The sequence below is a fragment of the Thalassophryne amazonica genome, chromosome 6 (genome assembly GCF_902500255.1).
Source record: "Thalassophryne amazonica chromosome 6, fThaAma1.1, whole genome shotgun sequence".
Taxonomy (NCBI): domain Eukaryota; kingdom Metazoa; phylum Chordata; class Actinopteri; order Batrachoidiformes; family Batrachoididae; genus Thalassophryne; species Thalassophryne amazonica.
The window spans coordinates 18,906,508-18,933,520 of NC_047108.1; the positions used below are offsets into that span (position 1 = coordinate 18,906,508).

General features: G+C 43.8%; 1 protein-coding gene and 1 long non-coding RNA gene across 2 annotated transcripts in view; both read left to right on the plus strand.

Moving 5' to 3' along the window:
• pcsk1nl (proprotein convertase subtilisin/kexin type 1 inhibitor, like) overlaps window positions 1-8,348 on the plus strand; it is a 30,449-nt gene extending 22,101 nt beyond the window's left edge. Inside the window, exons 2-6 of the mRNA XM_034171448.1 lie at window positions 322-553; window positions 6,427-6,676; window positions 7,600-7,692; window positions 7,796-8,235; window positions 8,330-8,348. Of these exons, the coding sequence (XP_034027339.1) occupies window positions 322-553; window positions 6,427-6,676; window positions 7,600-7,692; window positions 7,796-8,216 (996 nt within the window). The 3' untranslated portion in view covers window positions 8,217-8,235; window positions 8,330-8,348. The remainder of the gene's footprint in view (window positions 1-321; window positions 554-6,426; window positions 6,677-7,599; window positions 7,693-7,795; window positions 8,236-8,329) is intronic.
• A 64-nt stretch (window positions 8,349-8,412) lies between these two features.
• Window positions 8,413-25,777, plus strand: LOC117511922. Its single transcript, XR_004561150.1, has 3 exons — window positions 8,413-8,844; window positions 12,389-12,391; window positions 25,752-25,777. It is a non-coding gene; the product is annotated as an uncharacterized LOC117511922 (long non-coding RNA).
• Window positions 25,778-27,013: the final 1,236 nt, after the last annotated feature.

Sequence of the window (27,013 nt, forward strand, 5' to 3'; positions counted from 1 at the left end):
ATTCAAGTGGCCCGTCGTTTTTTTCAAAAGAGTAATATCTAAGGTGTACTTTTGCCAGATTTGGTGCTTGTATCACCATTTGAAAGATTCCTCTTTATACATTCTGTTATCTGCTGCACTAGGAGGACACGTCACCAGAAACATCCACATCTGTGACTAATGGCTACCCAGAATGCATCCGACCACCATGCCCATCACAACAAATATTACAAATTTCATTTGAGGTTCTTGTTAGTTTGTGATCACATTCACATTTCCGGCTGATGTGACCTGAATCTGATTTACATAACAGTCATCACCCTCATGGTCTCTCTGTCTCAGTCTCTGCCTGTAGATCGTGGACATGGCCTGGATGTCTCAGTGGGTGGGGCCAGACACCAGAGACGAAGCCTTCCAAGCCTGGTTACTTATGAGGAGAATTTGATGTCGTATCCCACTGGACAAGGAGGAGGTGTGGTCATCAAGCCCCTCTATAACCCACCAGAATTCTGGAGGGGGAGTGGCTTACAGTACGAGAAATTTCTCAGAATTCAAGAGGAGAAGCAGAGAGCAGGTTGGAGAGCATGGCCACATCTGTGTGTCTATCTGTGGGCCCGAAAACTGGATGGGGCTTCAAGTTCAGCATTTTTAACCGTTTTAGCAACGTACATGACCCAGTGGGCTTATTTACGGCCCCACTGACATTATATTGGAATACGTCTATATAAATGATTGTTCCTGGGATCTTCATATTTATTTCACTCTGTAATATATTTGTCCATCATCCTTTTCATCCTCACTCTGGTCATCAAAAATCAGTCTCAGTCTACGCACAGCTGTAAATCTCACTGTTCTTGGTCTGTTTGCTTCCCTGCAAAACAGTAAAATATAATGATTAGAGTTGGTAAATTACAAAACCATCTGAAGCTATAACGTCCAAAATCAGCTCGAGTCTATCGGGGGCGGGGGGCTTAAGTGACCCTGCACAGGTTTGGATTATACTTGCCACTTGCAAAATTCTGTGAACAAATGCAGGACAAATAAATTGACAAATTTACAGTAGGTGCATGGTATATACACCCGGGGTCATAAATGAGCCCACTCAGTCGCTTGAGGGTCACTGATCAAACATCACACCTTTAAGGTTCAAATATTTTGTAAAAACACTAACCCCACAGCAACGATATATTATATTATTTTATTAACGATATATTTTCTTGTTTTGATGCTAATTACATGCTAACTAGTTAACTACTTTGGCACTCATTCATTCATTAATTTTCTGCTGCTTATCTGGGTCCAGCTCATAATGGCAGCAGACCAAGCAGCTCCTCCCACACTTCCCTCTACTTGGCCAAGTCCTATAACTCATCCTGTGGGATCCCAACGTGTTCCCAAGATAGCTGGGAAATATAATCTCTCCAGCATGTCCTGGGTCTTCCCTGGAAACTCCTCCCAGCTGAACGTTTTTAAAATTCTTATGTTTGTTTTTAAAGCTGTGAATGGTTTGGCCCCACCATACTTAGCCGAGCTGCTGAAACACTGGGACAAAAACAGTTTTGAGATCTAATCAGTGTGAACTAGAGGTTCCAAAGTCCAGGTACTGCCACTGGGGAGACCGGGCTTCCTCTGTGGCTGCACCCAGACTGTGGAAAAAGCCCCCCCCCCATCCCCGAGATCTGCACCACCACTGACTTTCTGACGGTCTTTTTAAATCTAGATTAAAAGCCTTTCTTTTCAGAATGGCTTTCATACAAGTTCTTATCCTGCATTTACACATAGGCAGGACACGTTACGAATGTCATATTTGCGTCATTCTTGGCACATTCCTGACATTCTTAACGCGACTTAACGCATTTGAATAGGTTTCTTAATAGTGCGTGTTGGTGCCTGATTTTCGTGGAGCTGTCAGGGTTTGGTACCACTCAAGACAGGAATTGGACCCCAAATGCAAAGTAGCCAAAACACAAGTAGTAAGTGCAAAAACAAAATATTTAATAAGTCCAAAAAAAGTAATTAGACAGTAAAGCACTCCTTCTGCTGAATCACCTCTAAATTATTTACACATTATTCACTTTGCGTGTTTTTAGGAATCCGCTAGCTTAGCGCAGCTACTAGCTCTTAGCCGGTTTAGCATGGCGGCTTCTCCTGTCTCTCCCGCACTTTTCTGCTCTGGGTGTGAAATGTTTAGTTATTCCTCGGCCTCCTTTAGCAGTAATGGTACTTGTAATAAGTGTAGCTTATTCGTAGCTTTGGAGGCCAGGCTGGGCGAATTGGAGACTCGGCTCCGCACCGTGGAAAATTCTACAGCTAGCCAGGCCCCTGTAGTCGGTGCGGACCAAGGTAGCTTAGCCGCCGTTAGTTCCCCCCTGGCAGATCCCGAGCAGCCGGGAAAGCAGGCAGACTGGGTGACTGTGAGGAGGAAGCGTAGTTCTAAACAGAAGCCCCGTGTACACCGCCAACCCGTTCACATTTCTAACCGTTTTTCCCCACTCGGCGACACACCCGCCGAGGATCAGACTCTGGTTATTGGCGACTCTGTTTTGAGAAATGTGAAGTTAGCGACACCAGCAACCATAGTCAATTGTCTTCCGGGGGCCAGAGCAGGCGACACTGAAGGAAATTTGAAACTGCTGGCTAAGGCTAAGCGTAAATTTGGTAAGATTGTAATTCACGTCGGCAGTAATGACACCCGGTTACGCCAATCGGAGGTCACTAAAATTAACATTGAATCGGTGTGTAACTTTGCAAAAACAATGTCGGACTCTGTAGTTTTCTCTGGGTCCCTCCCCAATCGGACCGGGAGTGACATGTTTAGCCGTATGTTCTCCTTGAATTGCTGGCTGTCTGAGTGGTGTCCAAAAAATGAGGTGGTCTTCATAGATAATTGGCAAAGCTTCTTTGGAAAACCTGGTCTTGTTAGGAGAGACGGCATCCATCCCACTTTGGATGGAGCAGCTCTCATTTCTCATTTTCTTAAATCCTCCAAACCGTGACTATCCAGGGTTGGGACCAGGAAGCAGAGTTGTAGTCTTACACACCTCTCTGCAGCTTCTCTCCCCCTGCCATCCCCTCATTACCCCATCCCCGTAGAGACGGTGCCTGCTCCCAGACCACCAATAACCAGCAAAAATCTATTTAAGCATAAAAATTCTAAAAGAAAAAATAATATAGCACCTTCAACTGCACCACAGACTAAAACAGTTAAATGTGGTCTATTAAACATTAGGTCTCTCTCTTCTAAGTCCCTGTTGGTAAATGATATAATAATTGATCAACATATTGATTTATTCTGCCTTACAGAAACCTGGTTACAGCAGGATGAATATGTTACTTTAAATGAGTCAACACCCCCGAGTCACACTAACTGTCAGAATGCTCGTAGCACGGGCCGAGGCGGAGGATTAGCAGCAATCTTCCATTCCATCTTATTAATTAATCAAAAACCCAGACAGAGCTTTAATTCATTTGAAAGCTTGACTCTTAGTCTTGTCCATCCAAATTGGAAGTCCCAAAAACCAGTTTTATTTGTTATTATCTATCGTCCACCTGGTCGTTACTATGAGTTTCTCTGTGAATTTTCAGACCTTTTGTCTGACTTAGTGCTTAGCTCAGATAAGATAATTATAGTGGGCGATTTTAACATCCACACAGATGCTGAGAATGACAGCCTCAACACTGCATTTAATCTATTATTAGACTCTATTGGCTTTGCTCAAAATGTAAATGAGTCCACCCACCACTTTAATCATATCTTAGATCTTGTTCTGACTTATGGTATGGAAATAGAAGACTTAACAGTATTCCCTGAAAACTCCCTTCTGTCTGATCATTTCTTAATAACATTTACATTTACTCTGATGGACTACCCAGCAGTGGGGAATAAGTTTCATTACACTAGAAGTCTTTCAGAAAGCGCTGTAACTAGGTTTAAGGATATGATTCCTTCTTTATGTTCTCTAATGCCATATACCAACACAGTGCAGAGTAGCTACCTAAACTCTGTAAGTGAGATAGAGTATCTCGTCAATAGTTTTACATCCTCATTGAAGACAACTTTGGATGCTGTAGCTCCTCTGAAAAAGAGAGCTTTAAATCAGAAGTGCCTGACTCCGTGGTATAACTCACAAACTCGTAGCTTAAAGCAGATAACCCGTAAGTTGGAGAGGAAATGGCGTCTCACTAATTTAGAAGATCTTCACTTAGCCTGGAAAAAGAGTCTGTTGCTCTATAAAAAGCCCTCCGTAAAGCTAGGACATCTTTCTACTCATCACTAATTGAAGAAAATAAGAACAACCCCAGGTTTCTTTTCAGCACTGTAGCCAGGCTGACAAAGAGTCAGAGCTCTATTGAGCTGAGTATTCCATTAACTTTAACTAGTAATGACTTCATGACTTTCTTTGCTAACAAAATTTTAACTATTAGAGAAAAAATTACTCATAACCATCCCAAAGATGTATCGTTATCTTTGGCTGCTTTCAGTGATGCCGGTATTTGGTTAGACTCTTTCTCTCCGATTGTTCTGTCTGAGTTATTTTCATTAGTTACTTCATCCAAACCATCAACATGTTTATTAGACCCCATTCCTACCAGGCTGCTCAAGGAAGCCCTACCATTATTTAATGCTTCGATCTTAAATATGATCAATCTATCTTTGTTAGTTGGCTATGTACCACAGGCTTTTAAGGTGGCAGTAATTAAACCATTACTTAAAAAGCCATCTCTTGACCCAGCTATCTTAGCTAATTATAGGCCAATCTCCAACCTTTCTTTTCTCTCAAAAATTCTTGAAAGGGTAGTTGTAAAACAGCTAACTGATCATCTGCAGAGGAATGGTCTATTTGAAGAGTTTCAGTCAGGTTTTAGAATTCATCATAGTACAGAAACAGCATTAGTGAAGGTTACAAATGATCTTCTTATGGCCTCGGACAGTGGACTCATCTCTGTGCTTGTTCTGTTAGACCTCAGTGCTGCTTTTGATACTGTCGACCATAAAATTTTATTACAGAGATTAGAGCATGCCATAGGTATTAAAGGCACTGCGCTGCGGTGGTTTGAATCATATTTATCTAATAGATTACAATTTGTTCATGTAAATGGGGAATCTTCTTCACAGACTAAAGTTAATTATGGAGTTCCACAAGGTTCTGTGCTAGGACCAATTTTATTCACTTTATACATGCTTCCCTTAGGCAGTATTATTAGACGGTATTGTTTAAATTTTCATTGTTACGCAGATGATACCCAGCGTTATCTATCCATGAAGCCAGAGGACACACACCAATTAGCTAAACTGCAGGATTGTCTTACAGACATAAAGACATGGATGACCTCTAATTTCCTGCTTTTAAACTCAGATAAACTGAAGTTATTGTACTTGGCCCCACAAATCTTAGAAACATGGTGTCTAATCAGATCCTTACTCTGGATGGCATTACCCTGACCTCTAGTAATACTGTGAGAAATCTTGGAGTCATTTTTGATCAGGATATGTCATTCAAAGCGCATATTAAACAAATATGTAGGACTGCTTTTTTGCATTTACGCAATATCTCTAAAATTAGAAAGGTCTTGTCTCAGAGTGATGCTGAAAAACTAATTCATGCATTTATTTCCTCTAGGCTGGACTATTGTAATTCATTATTATCAGGTTGTCCTAAAAGTTCCCTAAAAAGCCTTCAGTTAATTCAAAATGCTGCAGCTAGAGTACTGACGGGGACTAGAAGGAGAGAGCATATCTCACCCATATTGGCCTCTCTTCATTGGCTTCCTGTTAACTCTAGAATAGAATTTAAAATTCTTCTTCTTACTTATAAGGTTTTGAATAATCAGGTCCCATCTTATCTTAGGGACAGCCTCCCTGCAGCTGTCAGATAACCCTGCCTCGCTGTCAAGCGTTACCCTGACAATGGGCATAAACGTGAACCCGGAAACAGAATAAGAACCCAGACGACTAGACCACTCACTCACACACACACTGAGGACAGGCACACCCACACAACAGGAGCGCAAGCAATCCCTGCATGTGCACACACACACACACACACACACAAAATAAGTGTGTGATCCGGGGGGGGGGCATTCAGTATACAAACAGAAATAACTTAGCTAACCGCTAGTGAGCTCAGTTTCAAGACAGAACAGTAAGTTGGCATTTAAGGAAGTGAAGCTAATCTAATCTTAAAACTATGGCTAAATTACATCACTCTGTTTTGGAACATCATAAAACTGTACGTGATGCAGCTAGCTATGAGGCTAGCTCCATCCATCAAAGGTCAGTGTTAATGATCCAGATGATCAGTGTAAATCCATCTTCATGTGGTGTGTAACGTCAGCACAGATATCAATGACTCATGTGGTAATGAATTTTAGTTTGTTGAAAAACCATGGCGCAGATGTGAGCAGTTCCATATTTGAAGCCAACGACGCTGATCTGTCTGTTTGCAGCTTACCTGAAGGCTTTGCTGCACTCCTTGAGTGAGGCTGAAAATGCCGGATTAGTGAACACACGTGATGTGGATGAGGATGAAGAAGAGGAGGACCTGGAGGAGGACAGTGACCAAAGGCCACCAAGGGACTTCCAGGATACAGTTCCAGTTGACTACGATGAGACAGGTCTGGCCCGGAGCATGGGCCGATCCCGGCCCACCTGGTGGGGCCTCATGGAGCCTCAGCTTGCTCAGGCCCTGTTGGACAGGTAATTGGTTATTGGTTAGCACTGGTGCCTCACAGCAAGAAGGTCGTGGGATCAGTGGTTGGATTGTGTCTAGCTGTAATTACGATGGTTAAATGCAGAGGACAAATTTTGTTGTATGTATGTGTATGTGCAATGTCAATAAAGACTTTATTCTATTCTATTCTATTCTTGTATATTTGTTGAAGGGAAAACAGTGGCGGAACAATGGTGGGGTGTTGGCGCTTCGATATGCTGAAAAATAAAAGAGGAGGAGAGTTTGTTTTTTATTTCTTCTGTTCTATTACTTTTCAAGAATAAAGTCCTCCCCTTTTGACTCCTCAGCCTATAACAGGCTGAAGGGGTGCTGTCACCCTGGCGGATGGACAGGTATCGGACGGCATCATCAGTTGGCTTGTTAGCAAGATTGGTCTGAACTGGAGAGGCCTTGAGTCACCAAACCTACAGGACAGGTGCCTCAGGTCAAGACCTTGGTGATGGGTGACCTTGTCCTTGAGGTCATGCTTATACCACAAGAATTCTGCCACCCAGGTTTTTCATTGCTATGGTGGCTGAGGGGGGCTGCGAGCAGCCGTCAGTGCTTTTTTCTTTTAATGTAACCCCAATGCTCATGTTGACCAAACTTCCACCAAAATGAGAACTTTACTTCAGAATGTTCAGCCACTAGTTACTGCACTAAAAGTAGCATTAGCTTGTTTTTTGGTAAAGCATAGATGTGAGCATATTAGCATGCTAGACATACTGTTGCTGTTCAAAACCACTCCATTGTAGTGATACTCTGGCGATATACTGGTTTGCAGAACCTGTAGTCCATATTAGTCCAACATATAGTCCATGTACAATAATATTAAATTTGTTTGCTAACTTTAGCACTGCCATTGTTAGCGGCAGTTTGTGGCTGTTAACATTTGTCCGTTATGTGGCAGGCTGGAGCCCCAGTTGGCCCAGGCACTGCTGGAGAAGGCGTGGCAGGAGAGACTGCAGCAGTCTGGACGAGGACTCGACCAGGAGACTCTGAGGTAAAATCATCTCGTTTCCTCAACATGTCCATTGTTCTGTCCAGATCTAGATCTCAAAAACTGGATTCTGGATTTCTGTGACATTTGGTCTGTCCCTCCTTAGACACCTGGTTGCTAGGCTACTGTCCAGCCTCGGTCCTAATGAGGCATCAGTGATGCCTTCTGGTCGCCGCGTGAGGAGGGACCTGTCTGTCCTGGCAGGTGCAGCCACACCTGAACCTGTTGCATCCATCCACAGGAGAACCCGCCGTTCCCTTGACGATACAAACTCACCACCACCAAGCAACAACCCCCCTCTGCTCAGGGTGAAGAGGCTGGAGGAGGAGGAAAGAGAGAGGGGAGTGGAGGAGAGCTACAGGAGCAAGCCCAGTGCTGGGCTGCAGAGGATGAAACGCATTGACGCCATGGTAACAGCCGCAGAGGAGGAACCGAATCACGGAAGCCGTCGGCGCCGGAGGAGAGCTGTCCTGACCTATGACCCACAAATCCTCATAGATCACATTTTAGAATACATGAGGGAGTAGGAGGAGAGGAAAGGGAGGGGTGGAGATGATGGACAGAGGGGAAAGGAGGAAGAGAGAAAGGAGGGAGGAGGAAAGGGAGGGGTGGAGATTATGGGAAGAGAGGAAGGGAGGAGGAGAGGAAAAGGGAGGAGGAGGAAAGTGGGAGAGGTAGAGATGATGGACAGAGAGGAAAGGAGGAGGGAGGAATGGTGAGGAGGAGGAAAGAGGGAGGGTGGAGATGATGGACAGAGAGGAAGGGAGGAGTGGAGAGGAGGAGGAAAGTGGGAGCAGAGAAAAACAGCATGAGAAGAGGAAAAAGAAAAGGAAGGATAGAGAGGGATGGAAGGATGAGGAGGAGGTGCAACTAATTCTGTCGTCTTTTCGTGATTTTTCTTTTCTGCTGATTTTTTTTATTTAAATTTTTTGGCGTTTTCGATGATGTCGCCAATTTGTCCTTATGATGCTAAAAAGATTGTAGATGTGAATTGGGCGGAGCTTTGACTTTGTGACACACACCCCGAGTACTTTGTGGCAAATTCATATTGTTTAATTTTATTTTGTAGCTGTTGACACAATAAACTGAAAAACTGATCGATTGATTGATGTGTTACTGAACTACACCTGCTGGTCTAAAGGTTAGAAAAGTGGGGTTTTAGGGGGGGGGCAGTGATAGATCAGCACGTGTCTCACTCTCAGGACCATCACTCAGATGCCCGTGAGCAAGGTCCTTAATGTCGACGGTGCTCCTGCTGACATCGATGTGTGAAAGATGAAATATAAATACAATGTTATGGTTAGAGGTCCGGGACCAGGACCGGGACAGGACCGGTACTTGACAATGGACTTACACGCAGGGAGCAAGGAGCAAAACAGGTTATTAGCGAAAAGAGATTTATTTACATTAAACGAACAAAGTTGAGCGGGTTAGGTGGCCTGCTGAGTGGAGAGTCAGCCCGCTCGTAGAGGTGGAAATCACGGTATTGCAGGTTTCTGAGCCAGTCTTGAAGGAGAATTGAAAACTTGGATTAGGAACCAGGACCAGGTAGAGACGCACAGAGCCAAGGACGGGAACTAGAGGGACGGGGGAGAGGAGAGGTGAGTGACTGCACTCACAACACTGGAAACCTTAAACAATTCACAGTTCACTGAAGGCTCAACACAGGCATGTTCACAGTTCTGGGAATACTGTTCACCATTTAGGAAATAACATCTGCTATTCAGGAATCATTCACAGAATCTTCACAGGAGAAGTACTGCACGTCTTGTGACGCAGTGCCAATTAAGCCGGACTTGACGTTAGAAATGACTTGGAGAGTTCTTAGTGGTTCATGGAACAGTTCTTTATCAAGCACAGTCACAGGCAGGAATGAGTGAGAGCGGAATCCCACTGAGATGAGAAGGAACTTAACTGGCGTGAAACAGACCTGCGCTCTGAGCTGAGAGCTGTAGAGTTCCAAGGTGACTTGCTGTGCAAGGAGCCAGGGACCAGGGCAGTGTGGGAGCCACGCAGGATAACGTCTGGAACACCAGGAAAGACTATTTCCTCTAATATGGGAATTAGAGAGTTGGCCAGGTTACCTTGAGTTTAGCTGCAGAAAGCTCCAACATCTTAGGCGCTTGGAAGCAGGAGGAAGATGCGGTCAAGGTCACACAGAGCAATCAGGCTCAGTCCTCAGATCATGGATCGCTGAATCATGGGTCTTGGATTATAGAAGCATCTGGAAAGGCTCATGGATCGCCAGCCTAGAATCTGGCCTCGACAGGAAAACCAACCAAAAATCCAGCAACAATGAACTACCAGCCTAGGATTATATAGTCCGCTCCTTATCAGCCACTCATGCATGGCAGGTGAATGGCCGTGATGAGCGGTGACATGCAGCAGGTGAGACTCGGCTCTGAGTGTGTCATCTGGGGGAAAAAACTCAGAACTGGTAGGGACAGGGTAAAAAAGGGAAGGAGAGAGATGCAGCACAAAGGCTAACCATGACAGCACCCCCCCTTCAAAGGACACCTCCAGGCGGCCAACCGGGTCAGGCCGTAACCACCCATTGTCCATGGCAGAGAACAAGGAGGCCGTGCAACTCTCCATTGTCCACAGAGAGGTAGGGTAAGAGGAAATATCAGCACTACACATTCAACACTACACAGAGGACATTTACAATCAACCCAGGGGCAAGTTACCATGACCATGGAAGAACGAGGTCCAAGGTCACCTGTGGAAAGATGGGAAAGGAAAATAGTCCTGTACAGGGGAATGGACAACAAGAAGAAAGGCCCCCCCTTAAGAACATAAACTGCAGCACCCACCAGTCAATGTCTAAACTCAGCAGGACCCCCTAACAAAGTGACTAATGCCTAAAAGGAGGTAAAGGCATAGGGGCTAATTTAGCCCTGCCGAGCTCCATCAGCTTGATGGCAGGGTGAGCATGAGAATCTGAGAGGGGAATTTCTGCAGAACGCGGGACCAAGAGTGTTCAGGGAGGAGTCTGAGTGGAGGTGGATGATCTGACCCACAACTCTTTTCTCGGCGTCTCTCTGTTATAAGGTTATATAAACAAATCACTAAAGAAATAAGTTCATCCAGAGCTTCCGGTTCGTCTCAGACAACTCTTCTTTAAGAGGATTGGAAAGCCCCCTGATGTAAATGCTAAGAAGGACTGCCGTGTCCCAGCCTTCCTCCGCTGCGAGGATGCAGAAGTTGACTAAAAACTCAGCCGCACTCTGGTGCTCCTGACAGAGAGATAAATTTGCTCAGCCTTGGAATGAGCTTTCATTGGATGATCAAATATGAGGCGGAGTTCACGGGAAAACTTTGAATATTTGTTAAACACAGAAGACTTGCTGCTCCAAAGAGCCATAGCCCAGGCTCGTGCATCACCACGCAGCAGATTCATCACATAGGTGACCCAGCTGCCGTTGGAGGCGTGCTGCAAGGCCCGCGGGAAACATGAGTGAACACTCCATCAGAAATGCGGCAAAAGTTTCAATACAACTGGCATACGGTTCAGGATGACTTATCAATGGTTCGGGAGTTTTGACAAGTGACGCGGAGGAAGAAATCGCCTGCACGGGAGGAGGTGGGGGCTGAATCGGAGGAGGCTATGAGTTCAGAGAGTTGATCAGCGAGCTGTGTAATACAACTGTCATTGTGATTATCTCCTGCTAAGTTCATATTTTTGGCCAGATTCTTATGTTATGGTTAGACGATGGACTTACAACCCCAATTCCAATGAAGTTGGGACATTGTGTAAAATGTAAATAAAAACAGAATACAATGATTTGCAAATCCTCTTCAACCTACATTCAACTGAATACATCACAAAGACAAGATATTTAATGTTCAAACTGATAAACTTTATTGTTTTTGTGCAAATATTTGCTCATTTTGAAATGGATTCCTGCAAACCCAAGTCAAAAAAAGCTGGGAAAGTGGTATGTTTACCACTGTGTTGCCTCACCTTTCCTTCTAACAACATTCAACAAGTGTTTGCGAACTGAGGCGACTCATGATTGGGTATAAAAGGAGCATCCCCCAAAAGTCTCAGCCGTTCACAAGCAAAGACTTTGTGAATAACTGCATGAAAAAATAGTCCAGCAGTTTAAGAACAATGTTTCTCAATGTTCAATTGCAAGGAATTTAGGGATTCCATCATCTACAGTCCATAATATAATCAGAAAATTCAGAGAATCTGGAGAACTTTCTACATGTATGCGGCAAGGCCGAAAACCAACATTGAATGTCCGTGACCTTTGATTATTGAGTGTTGTTACAAGGAAAGGTGATGTAACACAGTGGTAAACATACCACTGTCCCAGCTTTTTTGAAATATGTTGCAGGCATCCATTTCAAAATGAGCAAATATTTGCACAAAAACAATAAAGTTTATCAGTTTGACCATTAAATATGTTGTCTTTGTGGTGTATTCAGTTGAATATAGGTTGAAGAGGATTTGCAAATCATTGTATTCTGTTTTTATTTCCATTTCACACAACGTCCCAACCTCACTGGAATTGGGGTTGTACAAGCAGGGATCAAGGAGCAAAATGGGTTATGAACGAAATTTATTTACACTAAACAAAGCACAAAGTTGAGCGGGTTAGGTGGCCTGCTGACTGGAGAGTCCGCCCGGTCGTAGCGGTGGAAATCAGGGTGCTGCAGGTTTTCAAGCCAGTGTTGAAGGAGAACAGAAAAGTTGGTTTCTGCGACCAGGACCAGGTGGAGACGCACAGAGCCAAGGACAGGAACTAAAGGGACGGAGGAGAGGAAAGGCAGGGCAAAGGCTAATCATGTCATACAACCATCAATCAGCACTGTCAGTCTGCCGTGAATCACATGGCAACGGAAACTGGAGCTCTTCATTAAAGTTTTTCATGAAACTAAATCAGCATCGATAAGGTGGAGAAAAAAGAAAAAGGAAAATATTGTGAGAATAAAGTCGCATTATTGTGATTATAAAGTTCTATTTTAAGAAAAGTCATTTTACAAGAAAACTATCCACTATAAAGATAAAATTACAATTCAGAGAATAGACCAATATTGTGAGGAAAAACCTGAAAAAACAAATCCACCTCTGTTATTTGACAGTCAACGATCCACCAAATATTATACTATATTTAGTTTTGTAAAATATGACTTAATTCTCACAAGGAAAAAAATCTCTGCAAACTTTGTATTTTTTTTTTTTTTGAGTTTTTGTTTGAAAGGACAGGAAGTAGCATTTCCTGTTCTTGTGTTGATGTGGTTCAGCTGGTGCCACGCATCTGTCTGTGGGCAAATTGAAATCTTCTGTTACGGCACAAATTAAAGTTTCTTTTCCTGTCAGCTGTTGAATCAAAGTCAGTGTGTTCTTCCTGTCTAATATAATGAGGCCTCGGACTGAAAATCGACGTGGGTTGTTGTAAATACAGTAGTGTTCAGAATAATAGTAGTGCTATGTGAATAAAAAGATTAATTCAGGTTTTGAGTATATTTCTTATTGTTACATGGGAAACAAGGTACCAGTAGATTCTCACAAATCCAACAAGACCAAGCATTCATGATATGCACAGCCTTAAGGCTATGAAATTGGGCTATTAGTAAAAAAAAAAAAAAAAAAAAAAGTAGATAAAGGGGGTGTTCACAATAATAGTAGCATCTGCTGTTGACGCTACAAATTCAAAACTATTTGTTATGTGTCAGACGCAGCCCGGAGAACCGACCAGCGTTTGAAGGACCCAGTATAAAATAAGCAGAGCACAGTACAAAGGATAACAGAGTTTAATGAACATAACAGTGATGTGAAAAATATAAAAGTGCGCGGTCTGGCGTGGTGGTGATACGGTGCGCTCCCAGCAGCGCCAACGGTCCGGAGCCAGAACTGGTTCGGACCCAAGGACCCCGCCGACACCCCCCAGGTGGCCGCGACAAACCGAGTCTGTGAAAGAAGGAATCATTATGTGAGTCCACACTCAACACACAGAGAGAACGCTCAAAGGTGTACAAACAGCAAACACTTCCTGGCTTAATTATTAATCAGCTTCCCACCCTGCAGGCATGGAACATCCAGTTCACAAAACTCCACAGCAGTGGAAGCTGATTAAACGACTACATACAGCTCAATATAATAAAGGTGTGAGGGACACCACATTTACTGACTGTATAAATGTTAGTCACAAAATCTAACATACCTCAGGAAGTGTGCTGACGAGCGTCAGACCTCACCCCCTCCTCTTTCACAGACCATGCATCAAACCTGGACGTTCTCTGCATCCACTGATGATGAGATGGCTCCCGAGACGACGATCTCACCCGTCTGGTCACAAGGTCGAGTCTCTGGCAAATACACACTGTGTACTCCAGTCTTAAATGCCACCATGTTCCAATCCATTGTAGATGCACCACAGCTGTGAGTCCTGACGAGCCGCAGGTGATCAGGGTGAGGTCCTGATAAACTCAGCTACACAGCCACTCAGTCCCAAATGCAAGCCACCTGGAAGGAAAAACAAAAGACAGAAACAAAAAGGCAGCCACGCCCCCCAGCCATACAACACTATTATGTTCAAACTGCTTTTTTAGCAATCCTGTGAATCACTAAACTAGTATTTAGTTGTATAACCACAGTTTTTTATGATTTCTTCACATCTGCGAGGCATTAATTTTGTTGGTTTGGAACCAAGATTTTGCTCGTTTACTAGTGTGCTTGGGGTCATTGTCTTGTTGAAACACCCATTTCAAGGGCATGTCCTCTTCAGCATAAGGCAACATCACCTCTTCAAGTATTTTGACATATCCAAACTGATCCATGATACCTGGTATGCGATATATAGGCCCAACACCATAGTAGGAGAAACATGCCTATATCATGATGATTGCACCACCATGCTTCACTGTCTTCACTGTGAACTGTGGCTTGAATTCAGAGTTTGGGGGTCGTCTCACAAACTGTCTGTGGCCCTTGGACCCAAAAAGAACAATTTTACTCTCATCAGTCCACAAAATATTCCTCCATTTCTCTTTAGGCCAGTTGATGTGTTCTTTGGCAAATTGTAACCTCTTCTGCACATGTCTTTTATTTAACAGAGGGACTTTGCGGGGGATTCTTGCAAATAAATTAGCTTTACACATGTGTCTTCTAACTGTCACAGCACTTACAGGTAACTCCAGACTGTCTTTGATCATCCTGGAGCTGATCAATGGGTGAGCCTTTGCCATTCTGGTTATTCTTCTATCCATTTTGATGGTTGTTTTCCGTTTTCTTCCACGCATCTCTGGTTGTTTTGTCCATTTTGAAGCATTGGAGATCATTGTAGATGAACAGCCTATAATTTTTTGCACCTGCATATAAGTTTTCCCCTCTTCAATCAACTTTTTAATCAAACTACGCTGTTCTTCTGAACAATGTCTTGAATGTCCCATTTTCCTCAGGCTTTCAAAGAGAAAAGCATGTTCAACAGGTGCTGGCTTCATCCTTAAATAGGGGACACCTGATTCACACCTGTCTGTTCCACAAAATTGACGAACTCACTGACTGAATGCCACACTACTATTATTGTGAACACCCCCTTTTCTACTTTTTGTACTAATAGCCCAATTTCATAGCCTTAGGAGTGTGCATATCATGAATGCTTGGTCTTGTTGGATTTGTGAGAATCTACTGAATCAACTGGTACCTTGTTTCCCATGTAACAATAAGAAATATACTCAAAACCTGGATTAATTGTTTTAGTCACATAGTACTACTATTATTCTGAACACAACTGTATATTGTGTTGATTGTATGTGATACACCATAGTTTAAGACTGTTTGGGTGTATGAAGGTCTGGAGGTGAACGTACTTTGAAAATGGACATAGCCAGTGTGGTGTCCTTAAGAAAGGAACCAGCAGGGGGCCCCAGGCCTTTAAAAGGTTGGATCCGCCCCTGTAACGGAGTCGGTGTTGGTGACCAATGAGAATGAGCAGCAGGTGTAAGCCGCCTCATTTATTTGTATAAAAGTTGTGTTCTTTTCCTAAGACGCAGTCTTATTCTTCTGAGGACTCACACACTTTTGGATTTTGGGATTTTTTTCAGAAGAGAAGACACAAAAGAGGTAGAACTCAGAGTAGTGCAACCGAGAATGGCACAGACGATTTTTGGTGATGGACCAGAGCTCAACTTTGACAAAAGCTTCAAAGTTCATGAGGACCAATTGAAACAGTTCTTTTTGGCATATGGTTTGGATTTGGAGAGCACTCGGTCGAAGGCAGTATTTTTGACTATGTTTGACAATGAATTCACAGCTTACTGCAAGACTTATGTGCTCCAAGTCAACCTGGTGAATGTGAGTTAAAATATTTGCTTGATGTATTAGGAAAGTCTTTGTTCCAAAGATGAACTACTACACCGAATGTTTTAAATTCCGTACCAGAAAGTAGGATTCAGACGAATCAGTCAGTGACTTTTTAGCAAGTCTGAGAAAATTGGCAACAACATGTCAATTTGGAACTTTTCTCAACCTGTGTGAAGTTGGCACCAGGTTCGATATTCGAATATGGAGCTAGCTCTTTTAAGATTGTACTTGAAGAACATACTCCAGTGTGCCATCCTATACACACTATCCTGCAGCAAGCCATCCAACTTCCAATTTCAAGATGATGGTTGGATGGCACAGGGGCAATTTATTTGTGTAGCAACTGGAAAATCCCAATACGTCCAAAGAGGGTCAAAACTAGATTGTGTCTTGGGTGGAACAGTGGCAATTTAGCCTGCAACAACAATGCAAAGCTGGCAAATGCTCCCATTACAGAAAGTACCAGTTTGTAAATCCAGATCAATGGCCATCAAACCATGTGCTGGGCCACTCTAGACAAGTTGGCTCTCCAACCACCCATCCAAGATGGCTAAAACCAGATAGTGTCTTGGGTGGAACAGCGGCAACTTAGCATGTAACAAGAAGGCAAAGACGGCCATCCCCTCCCATTACAGAAATTCACTGTGTATCAAACTGTGTTAATGGCCAACAAACCATCCACTGCTCTACCCTAGTCAAAATGGCACTCCAACCTCCCAACCAAGATGGTCAAAACTAGATCTTGGGTGGCACAGCGGCAACTTAGCGTGCAGCAACTAGACAACGATGGCCATCCCCTCCCATAACAGAAAATCCCAGTTTCTCATACTGTGTCAATGGCCAACAAACCATAAACTGTTTCACCCTAGACAAGATGGCTCTCCAACCTCCCAACCAAGATGGTCAAAACTAGATCTTGGGTAGCACAGTGGCAACTTAGCGTGTAGCAACTAGGCAACGACAGCCATCCCCTCCCATTACAGAAATTCACTGTGTATCAAACTGTGTCAATGGCCAACAAACCATCCACTGTGTCACCCTAGACTAGATGGCTCTCCAACCTCCCATCCAAGATGGTCAAAACCAGATGGTGTCTTGTGTGGCACAGCGGCCATTTAGCCTACAGCAACAAGGCAAAGACGGCGATCCTCTCCTATGACAGAAATTCAGTGCATGTCAAACTGTGTCAATGGCCAACAAACCATTCACTGTCCACCCTAGACAAGATGGCTCTTCAATCTCTCAACTTAGCGTGCAGCAACAATGCAAAGATGGCAACCGCTCCCATTACAGAAAATCCCAGTAAGTAAAACAAGGTCAATGGCCAACATACCATCCGCAGTTCCACCCTAGACAAGATGGCTCTACAACCTCCCATCAAAGATGGTCCAAAACCAGATGGTGTCTTGGGTAGCACAGCGGCAACTTAGCGTGCACCAACAAGACAAAGACAGCCATCCCCTCCCATTACAGAAAATCCCAGTTTGTCAAACTGTGGCAATGACCAACAAACCATCTGCTGTTCCACCCTAGACAAGATGGCTCTGCAAGCACCCATCCAAGATGGTTAAACCACATGGTGTCTCAGGTGGCACAGCGACAACTTAGTGTGCAGCAACAAGGCAAAGATGCCCATCCCCTCCCATTACAGAAATTCACTCTATGTAAAACAAGGTCAATGGCCAACAAACCATCCACTGTTCTACCCAAGACAAGATGGCTCTCCAACCACCCATCCGAAATGGTTCAAACCAGATGGTGTCTTGGGTGGCACAGTGGCAATTTAGCTTGCAACAACAATGCATTGACACATCCATTGACACAGTTTGATATACAGTGAATTTCTGTAATAGGAGGGATGGCCGTCTTTGCCTTGTTGTTGCACGCAAAGTTGCCACTTAGTAAGTTGCCAGAGATATGTCTTGAATGGAACACTTTGAAAATGACAAAGAAAAAGATTGTATAGCAGAAGTACTGTTTCAGTGTAGACAAGGCCTTAAAAACATGGGATGAAATTAAATTAAAATAATAAATGAAGAATTATTTTCTTGGGGGTGCTATGACAAATCCAGGGAGGGAGCTGTAGCGCCTCTAGCGCCGCCCATGCGCAGGTGTAACAAAGATGGCCATATCGAACAAGCCTGCCACCTACGACCTGGAGAAACGGCACAAATTCTAGTGAGGAAGAAGGATGGAGTCAGACTGCTAAATGCGAATCATCTGACACGATCGGAGCGTGGAGAAGAAGGCGTGATGCAGAGGACAGGATCAGCTTAGAGTGACAGGTCGCCAGAAGAGGGACCCCTCAGAGACCGCCCACGAAGGGAGGAGTTACTTACCCATTCGGCAGAGAGAAGGTGTGATTTCAACACTACAAGACAAAGGGAAGGCGATATCCGGCGCAAGGCAGAGCTGAAGATGCTGCAACATGATGACATCAGCAATGTCACATCAGCACCAGAAGGGGGTGCCAAAACAACATCTACAATCAGCTGCAGCGCCAAATGTCCAGGTTAAAGTGAATTCAGAGTCAAAAGCTAAATCAAAGAAAGCAATAAGAAACAGTGATCTGAATTTGTTTGAGGTAAAGACAGATGGAGAATCAAAACTATACTTTGTGTACCTGGATGTAAATGGGCATAAGTTAAAAATTGAGTTAGATACTGCTGCATCAGTTTTTATTATTTCTGAGAAAATGTTCAGACGCAGGTTTGCAAGGTTTAATGGTACCAACCAACTGTGAGCTCAAGACATACAGTAATGAATGTTTGGATGTAAAAGGGTTATTCTAAGTAACAGTGAAGTTTAATGGTAACACTCATTCATTAACCTTGTATGTCGTGAAAGGAGTAATTCATCTAGCCGTTTTGAGGAGAGACTGGATTCACAGGTTACAGTTAAACTGGTTGTTTGTGAACAAAGTGGCACCTGAAAGTGTTGAGGAACTGTGTGGAAGGTACTCTGAGGTGTTTGAAAAAAACTTGGGGAAAGTGAGAAGCATCAAAGCCAAGTTAGAGGTTACACCGGGGGCCATCCCAAAGTTTTGCAAACCTCGACCTGTGCCATATGCCTTGAAGAATGCTGTGGAAGCCCAATTAAAAAATATGGAAAAAGGAGGAGTTCTAACCGCAGTAAACTACAGTGAGTGGGCCTCACCCACTGTTAACATTCCCAAGGTGGATAATTCTGTTTGGATTTGCGGTGATTACAGAGTCTATATAAATCCGTTGTTACAGGTAGATCAATACCTGATTCCAAAACTGCAGGATTTATTCACAAAACTGGCAGGAGGTGACAGATTTACCAAATTGGACTGGTCACAAGCTTCTCAGCAAGTTGAGTTGGATGAGGATTCGAAAAAGTTGCTCACAATAAACACACATAAGGGATTATTCAAAGTGAACAGGCTCTGTTCTGGGGTCACGGGTGCTCCTGCTATATGTCTAAAGTTGATGGATCAAGTATTGCAAGGGTTAGGTGTCATATGTTATTTGGATGACATATTGATTACTGGTAAGGACCATGAGCAACATATGAGGAATTTGCAAGATGTGTTGAAAGAAGTTTTAGGACTAGTTTTTGGGGTGATGAAGTTCAGTGATTATTTGTTTGAATGCAAATTTACATTGTTCACTGATCACAAACCATTGTTGAAGATATTAGGTCCAAAAACTGGAGTTCCACCCTTGGCAACCACTAGAATGCAAAGATGCATATTCATATGAGATAAGGTACAAACCTTTTGAACAGCACGGAAATGCGGATGCATTATCCCAATTGCGAATAAGGATTTTCCCAGGTCAAGTACAGTGTTTCAAGGTTCTTTTTTGGACAGTCTGCTGATCACAACACAGCAGATTGCCAGCTTCGCTCGTATTAAAGTTGTGTTCTTTTCCTAAGATGCAGTCTTATTCTTCTGAGGACTCACACACTTCTGAATACACAACAACCAGGATATGAATTGTTTTCACCCATGACAACTGAATGATATGTAGAAAGATAGCAGCTTAGGTTTGTTAGGGCAGATTTTAATTAAAGTCAGCATAAATCAATGATTCTTTAATCAAGAAGGAAAATTTGTGTACCGTTGTCCATCCATCCATCCATTTTCTTCCGCTTTATCCGGAGTCGGGTCGCGGGGGCAGCAGCTCAAGCAAAGTTGCCCAGACCTCCCGATCCACAGTGCGTGTGGATCAGGAGGTGGCTGCTGTTTGCGGACGATGTGGTTCTGTTGGCTTCGTCAAATCAGGACCTTCAGCATGCACTGGGGCGGTTTGCAGCCGAGTGTGAGGCGTCCGGGATGAAAATCAGCACCTCCAAATCCGAGGCCATGGTTCTCGACCGGAAAAAGGTGCTTTGCCCTCTTTAGGTCGGTGGAGTGTCCTTGCCTCATGTAGAGGAGTTTAAGTATCTCGGGGTCTTGTTCACGAGTGAGGGACGGATGGAGCGTGAGAGCGATAGACGGATCGGTGCAGCGTCTGCAGTGATGCGGTCGCTGTATCGGACCATCGTGGTGAAGAGAGAGCTGAGTAGGGGGGCAAAGCTCTCGATTTACCGATCGATCTACGTTCCGATCCTCACCTATGGTCATGAGATTTAGCTCATGACCGAAAGAACGAGATCGCGGGTACAAGCGGCCGAGATGAGTTTCCTCCGCAGGGTGGCTGGGCGCTCCCTTAGAGATAGGGTGAGGAGCTCGGTCACTTGGGAGGAGCTCTGAGTCGAGCCGCTGCTCCTCCACGTCGAAAGGAGTCAGTTGAGGTGGCTCGGGCATCTTTTCTGGATGCCCCCTGGACGCCTCGCTGGAGAGGTGTTCCGGGCACGTCCCATTGGGAGGAGGCCCCGGGGAAGACCCAGGACACGCTGGAAGGATTACATCTCTCGGCTGGCTTGGAAACGCCTTGGGGTTCCCCCGGAGGAGCTGGGGGAGGTGTGTGTGTGTACCGTTGTGATTTTTAAAAAATTTTCATTGTGGCCTAACTTATAAACTATTGTGGCGGACAGTCAACATGTAATGACATAATTCACCATACATACCATGGCGGCGCCCTTCAGTTCTAGGGTTCCTCATGGTGGACTGCCTTGGGGGATCACTTTATTGATTAGTCACACGTCTTACGGTCTGTTTGGTATTACAAAATAAAAGCACCGAATTAAATAATTGTCATGATGGTGGCTCTGAGCTGCAGGAAGTATTTTCACATCCACAAAATAAAATGTGACAAATTTTACCTTTTAAAAATGTAATTTCTTGTAGTTGATCCAGACAAGTAGGTTTTACTTGATCACATTTTTACAGTCATTTTATTATTGAGTAATTGCAGTAACAGTGTTGTAATGTAGGGGGCAGTAAAGACGATCTCAGTCACATTTTCTACAGTATTATTCACTTGGTACATTTTCTGCTGGTAGTAGTAGTAGTAGAAGTAGTAATAATAGTAACAGTAGTACTAATATAATAATAATAAAGTTGTGATTTGATGTCAGTAAAAACAATACCATAACTAAAAAAACAACAAAACAAACAAACAAAAAAAATCACAATTAACATATTAAAGTAAATTATTTAAAAAATCCTAAATTAAAATGGAAAAGAAAACTAGAAAATCTAATTAAATAAATCAAACTGTCCTGCTGAGAGTTTTGGCAACCAATAAAAAAATGTGTTCTGAAATAAATTCAATTTGTATAAACATATTTTAAAAATGTTCAATGTTATTGAAAAAACCCACAAACAAAACACAACATTCATATAGCAAAATAAAAAAAATATGCAATTACAGTAAATCACTTTTACAGCCAGTTTTCCTTGAGTCTATATTTAGACACCTGACGTATATACGGTTTGGAAACTCAAAATAACACTCTTCTGTTTTACATCAATTACACACATAGTCTAAGGACATCCTGGAAGACGAGATCATCTTTACACGTTTTACAACTCAAAGGTCACACTTAAAATAACATTATGGTGTTTATCACTTCATCCACTTTAGACTGGTTTAACACGGGGTAACAGAGCCTAGCTTAACACAGGGGTACCGGAGCCTACCTTAACACAGGTGGCTGGAACCGGAATCTTAAAGGACATGTCGCACCAAAATCATAATTTAGATTTAGGCTGTTAGTGACCATCCGATGGTCCACCGGGATTACTTTGTACACTACCGTGACCGGTTTCAAATTATATGGCATTCACAGAAAACAGCTATGGAAACATCCGAAAATAATGTACTCGTGAGTACTTTTTAAATTCTTTAAAAATCTTACAATGTGATTTCCTGGATTTTTTTTTTCTCATTTTGTCTTTCATAATTTAAGTGTACCTATGATGAAAATTACAGAGCTCTCTCATCTTTCTAAGTAGGAGAACTTGCACAATCAGGGACTAACTAAATACTTTTTTACCTCACTGTAGCTACTGGAGGCGTCCCTGTCAGGTTTTGGCCTTGAGCATGGTAATGTTTGTTTTTTTCTTCTTTGTTCTACCCACCATCTGCTCCTGCTTTGCTTTATTAGTTGTTTCTTTTCATCATGTGTTTTCTCTGTTCTTTTGTGCTTTGTCACTTTGTTTCGTTATTTTTCATACTTCTGCCATGGTTTAGTTCCGTTCTTATTTTGCTCAGCCAGTCTGTGTTTTCATTGTTCATCATTTAGTTATCATATGTTTATTTTTGCTATTCTCTTTTCTATTATTATCTGTTCTGCTTTAGTATCAGGTTTTTGGTTTCTGTTCTGTTCTAGTTTTCTTCAGCCATTTCGTGGTTATCACTTGTTTATTTTCTCATTTGTGTTATCAGTTACATTGTAACATTGGGTTTTGTATCTGTTATCATGTAGTCTCTGTTTTTCTTGTTGTTCTGAGTTAGTATTCATTTGTTCATGTCTTCCCTGATCAGTTCTCACGTTCTTGCCGAGTTCAGTGTTATATTTTATTCTGTCTTGTGTTTAGCCCGGTTCATAGTTCCCTGTTTCACTCCATGCCCTGCACCTGCCATTATGTCTTCATCCCTCTCGCATCTGTTTGTGTTGTCACATCATGTCACTTCACTAGCTCTGTGCTCTCCTCTCACACTTTGATCCAGTCTGCTTTGTGTTTTCATTTAACCCCGCTCTTGCACCAGCTCACGTGTCTTTGTCTTTCATCACCCCACTTTGTGCACTCCCTTCTATATTATCTTGCCCCATCCATACTCTTTGAAAATCAGCCACGCCCCCTTTCTAGATCCTTCTCCTCACGCACCTTGTTACATCTGCTTATTTAATCTCCTCCCAGCCACCACACATTTGCCAGTTTGTCATTGCTTCTAGCACACTTTCCAGCCTTTTTGTATTCAGTCCTGACTTGTCTTGCCGTATACCTGAATCTTGCTCTGTGTTTCTTGACCGCACCTTTTGCCTCAGCCCTTATGTCAGTGTTTGCTCGTAACTCCAACCCCTGCTTGGATATGACTGCATTTTTCCCTTACCCTGTTTGTACCTCTGCTCCACTGCCTGACAACCTGTGTACCAAACCTCAGCCTGGAATAAACACGACAACTACTTTTACTCCAAAGTCTGGTCTGGGAGTTTGTATTATGAGCCTGTACTGTCAGGCTCCCACCCAGCCTGACAGTACAAACTGTCCAAAGAATGGACCCAGCGAACTCCTTACCAGCCGTCACAGCCAAAGTCCTTGCCACCATCAAAGACATTTTTCTGAAATTGATTTCTTTTTTGATTATCGTTCCTGCTTCACACCCAAAAAGAAATTCGATTATCTCAACCAAGCCCTTGATCTTGTAGAGGCCACCGCTTGGCTGTATGACTTTGTCCCAGACCTGGAAAGTCTGGATTTTTTTTTTCTGTTGAGAAACTCCCAGCCTGGATTGGACAGCCTGAACGCCACCTGGCATCCAGCCTCACTCACACTGACAGCGAATCTGAGTGGGAGGGCGCTGATGACGAAACGTCATCTGAGGCTGAACGTCAGGCATTCCAGTACACAGCTACATTACTGTTCAAGATTCAAGACTTATTTTTTGAGTATCAGGACTGCTACAGTCAGCAGAGCAAACTGTTCCTGAGCTGTTCACCGCATTTCCTGAATTAAGAGACCTTAAAACGCAGTTTAGGTAGGGTTTGGTGCCGTCCTGCATCGAGGACCCTATGGGCTTTCTTTCTGAATTTGATATTTACAACCTTTGCTCAGACGAACCACTCACCATTATGCTGTCCAACGCCACAGTACCTCCTGGTTATTTTTTCCCACCGGCTTCTCAGCAGCCTCCCGTTTTGACTTCAGCTTCGTTATCTCTACCAGTTCCATCTCCACGGTGCTTCACAGTACAGGAACCGATAGAACAGCCCCGGACAGGAGGACTGACTTCACAGCCAAGTTCCACATCAAAATCTGCGTCACCTCTCCCTCCTCCTGTTCCTGCTGTACTCAAGCTGCGGGCACATCAGCTGCTGCTGGCTCCGATAAGCTCTGCGCCCCAAAAGCCCGAAGCTCCAACGTTGCCTGAAGTCTTGATGGTGGTTAAATTCTCCGGAACCATCGGTCCCACTTCCAGCTCCTGAACAGCTGTCAAGCCATCAAGAAATTCCATGTCGCTGCCTCAAATCGCAGCGCGAGCTCTGTGACTCAGCAATGGCGCCTGTTGAGATGGCAGTTATGCTCTCACCACTCATTCAGACTGCACTGTTCTCTTCAGTTCCACTGACCAAAGTTTCAGTGGGTACCATGACGAGCACGGTCATCGGTTCTGCCTCAGCACACACAACGGTGGAGGCGTCGGCTGAGCACACTCCACGGAGTTCTACAATGACGGTGACGTAATCAGAACTACTTACTCAGCCCTCCTTGAAGCTCTTGCCTCAAGCCACACCCCCAACGCCTGTGTCGCTCTCAATGAAGCTTGAATCACCGGGATCAACTCCTTCGTCGGCGTCAGCCAGCTCCACCTCCGCACACTCTGCAGTGGATACACCAGTAGCGGCTCCAGAGGAGGGTACCCACATGCACAATGCAGCTGTCCCAGAGCTTTGGCAGCCTGCTCCAGCATCTGTCCTGCATGCAACCTCAGAAGACTGTGACTGTGGGTCGGTTAGTAACTTTACCATTTTCTTCTGGTTAATGCAAATCTGTCTTCTTGCCTGTGATGCTGTGGAAAATCTGTTGAAAGCACTATGTCAGAATCTGAGACATTTTTCATGTATGCTTCTTATGAAGCTAAAATTTACCATGTATTTTATGAGGAGCTGCAACCGTAATTCTGTCTTCAGGTCCTCTCCGGAGAGTAATAGTCTTCTTGTGGGAATTAATGTAACTCAATTTCTGCAGCGGCTGAGGAGCTGCACAGGTTCCCTCCTAAATTTTTCTTTTTAAATACAGTTCTGGATTTGTCTGGGCAAAGTTTTTCCATGTCACATTTGTTGAGAGTCATGGTTCTCAAGATTGACCCAGTAGCTGGTCGTATTTCTTTTCTGCAGTTGGTTAATAAGTCATGTTATTGGGATCTATCCTTGTTGCATGTTTGGGTTAAGCGGCTATTTGCTTGGGGCCTGCATTTCATGAAACTTCTGTTAAATTTGTGCCCCATGTGGATCTACATCATTCCACTAGTTGGGTTCCCTCTGGGGAAGGTTTGCCACTTGGAGGAACTGAATCCCTCTCAAATAGTAGCAGAGTCCTTTCACTGGGTGTGGACTGATTTTGTGTTAAAACCGTCTCTGGGAAATCTGTTTTTTGCATTTTTTGAGAAAGGGTTTTTTTTTTTGGGGGGGGGGGGGGGGGTAACTTGGTCTCTGGCTATATGTCTCTATCATGGCCAAGTGCCTCATTTCAGCTCTCATTTGTTTCTTTCTGTGGGTCACTACTTGAATTGGTAAAGCCTCTATTGGAGTTATTAACTTACTGGTTCCCGTGTTTGTTCGAATGTGTCTGGAGTTTGGATTTTGAGACAATGTACGATTTTCCCTCTCACTGGATTTTTGGATTACTCTGGGCTTTACTCCTTAGTCTGTTTTTATGGTTTCTCTGTGTGGTGGTTTCCACCCTGAGGCACCAGGCTCTCCCTGTCTGTGGTCCCCCATGTTCTGGCCCGGTGTCAGTCCCTGCATGTTCCTCTAGATCCATTGTCCCCACGGGTCAGGCCCCTGAGGCTGTTGTACATCTTAAAGAGCCTCCTGACCACCCCCTGGACCATGCCCTACGACGGTCCCTTGACCTATCTAGCCACCGGGTTCCACACAGTGGTCGCCCACCTGCTGGTGTTGCCCACGCTGTTTTCTGCTCGTCGGTCCCGGTGCCTATTTTTGGTCTTGTTATTGGCTATACTTGTGGTTCCCCATCTCGTCGGCCCTTTTGTTTGGGTCCTGTCTCGGTTTGACCTCTGTCCTGTTTTTCCCCCTCCACCCTCCTGGTGTTGGGTGGCCATTGTGCGGATTGTCCGGTGATGCCCGCGTGGGGAGGGAGTACTGTCAGGTTTTGGCATTGAGTGTGGTGATGGTTTTGTTTTTTCCTTTGTTCTACCCACCATCTACTCCTGCTTTGCTTTTTTAGTTGTTTCTTTTCATCATGTGTTTTCTCTCTGTTCTATTTTACTTTGTCACTTTGTTTCCTTTGTTACTTTTCATACTTCTGCCATGGTTTAGTTCCGTTCTTATTGTGCTCAGTCAGTCTGTGTTTTCATTGTTTATCATTTAGTTATCATCAGTGGTGGGCACAGCTAACCAAAAAGTTAGCTTCGATAACAGATAATCAGCTAACTGAAAAGTTATATAAAACTAAACCGATAAACCATCCAAAAATTTATCTGAAGCTACAGCTAACCAATAACCAATAACTTCCAGTATTGTCTCCGGTACACTTGCAACTACTAACAAGCTGATTTGAGTTTCAACACCACGATCACTTCTGGTAGCATCAAAGGCGACCACAGACCCAAACAGTGAGTCAGCACTTCTGTCTTTGAGCACTCTGCCCTCTGCTGGAAGCTCCTGTTTACTACGTAGCATTTAACAGGT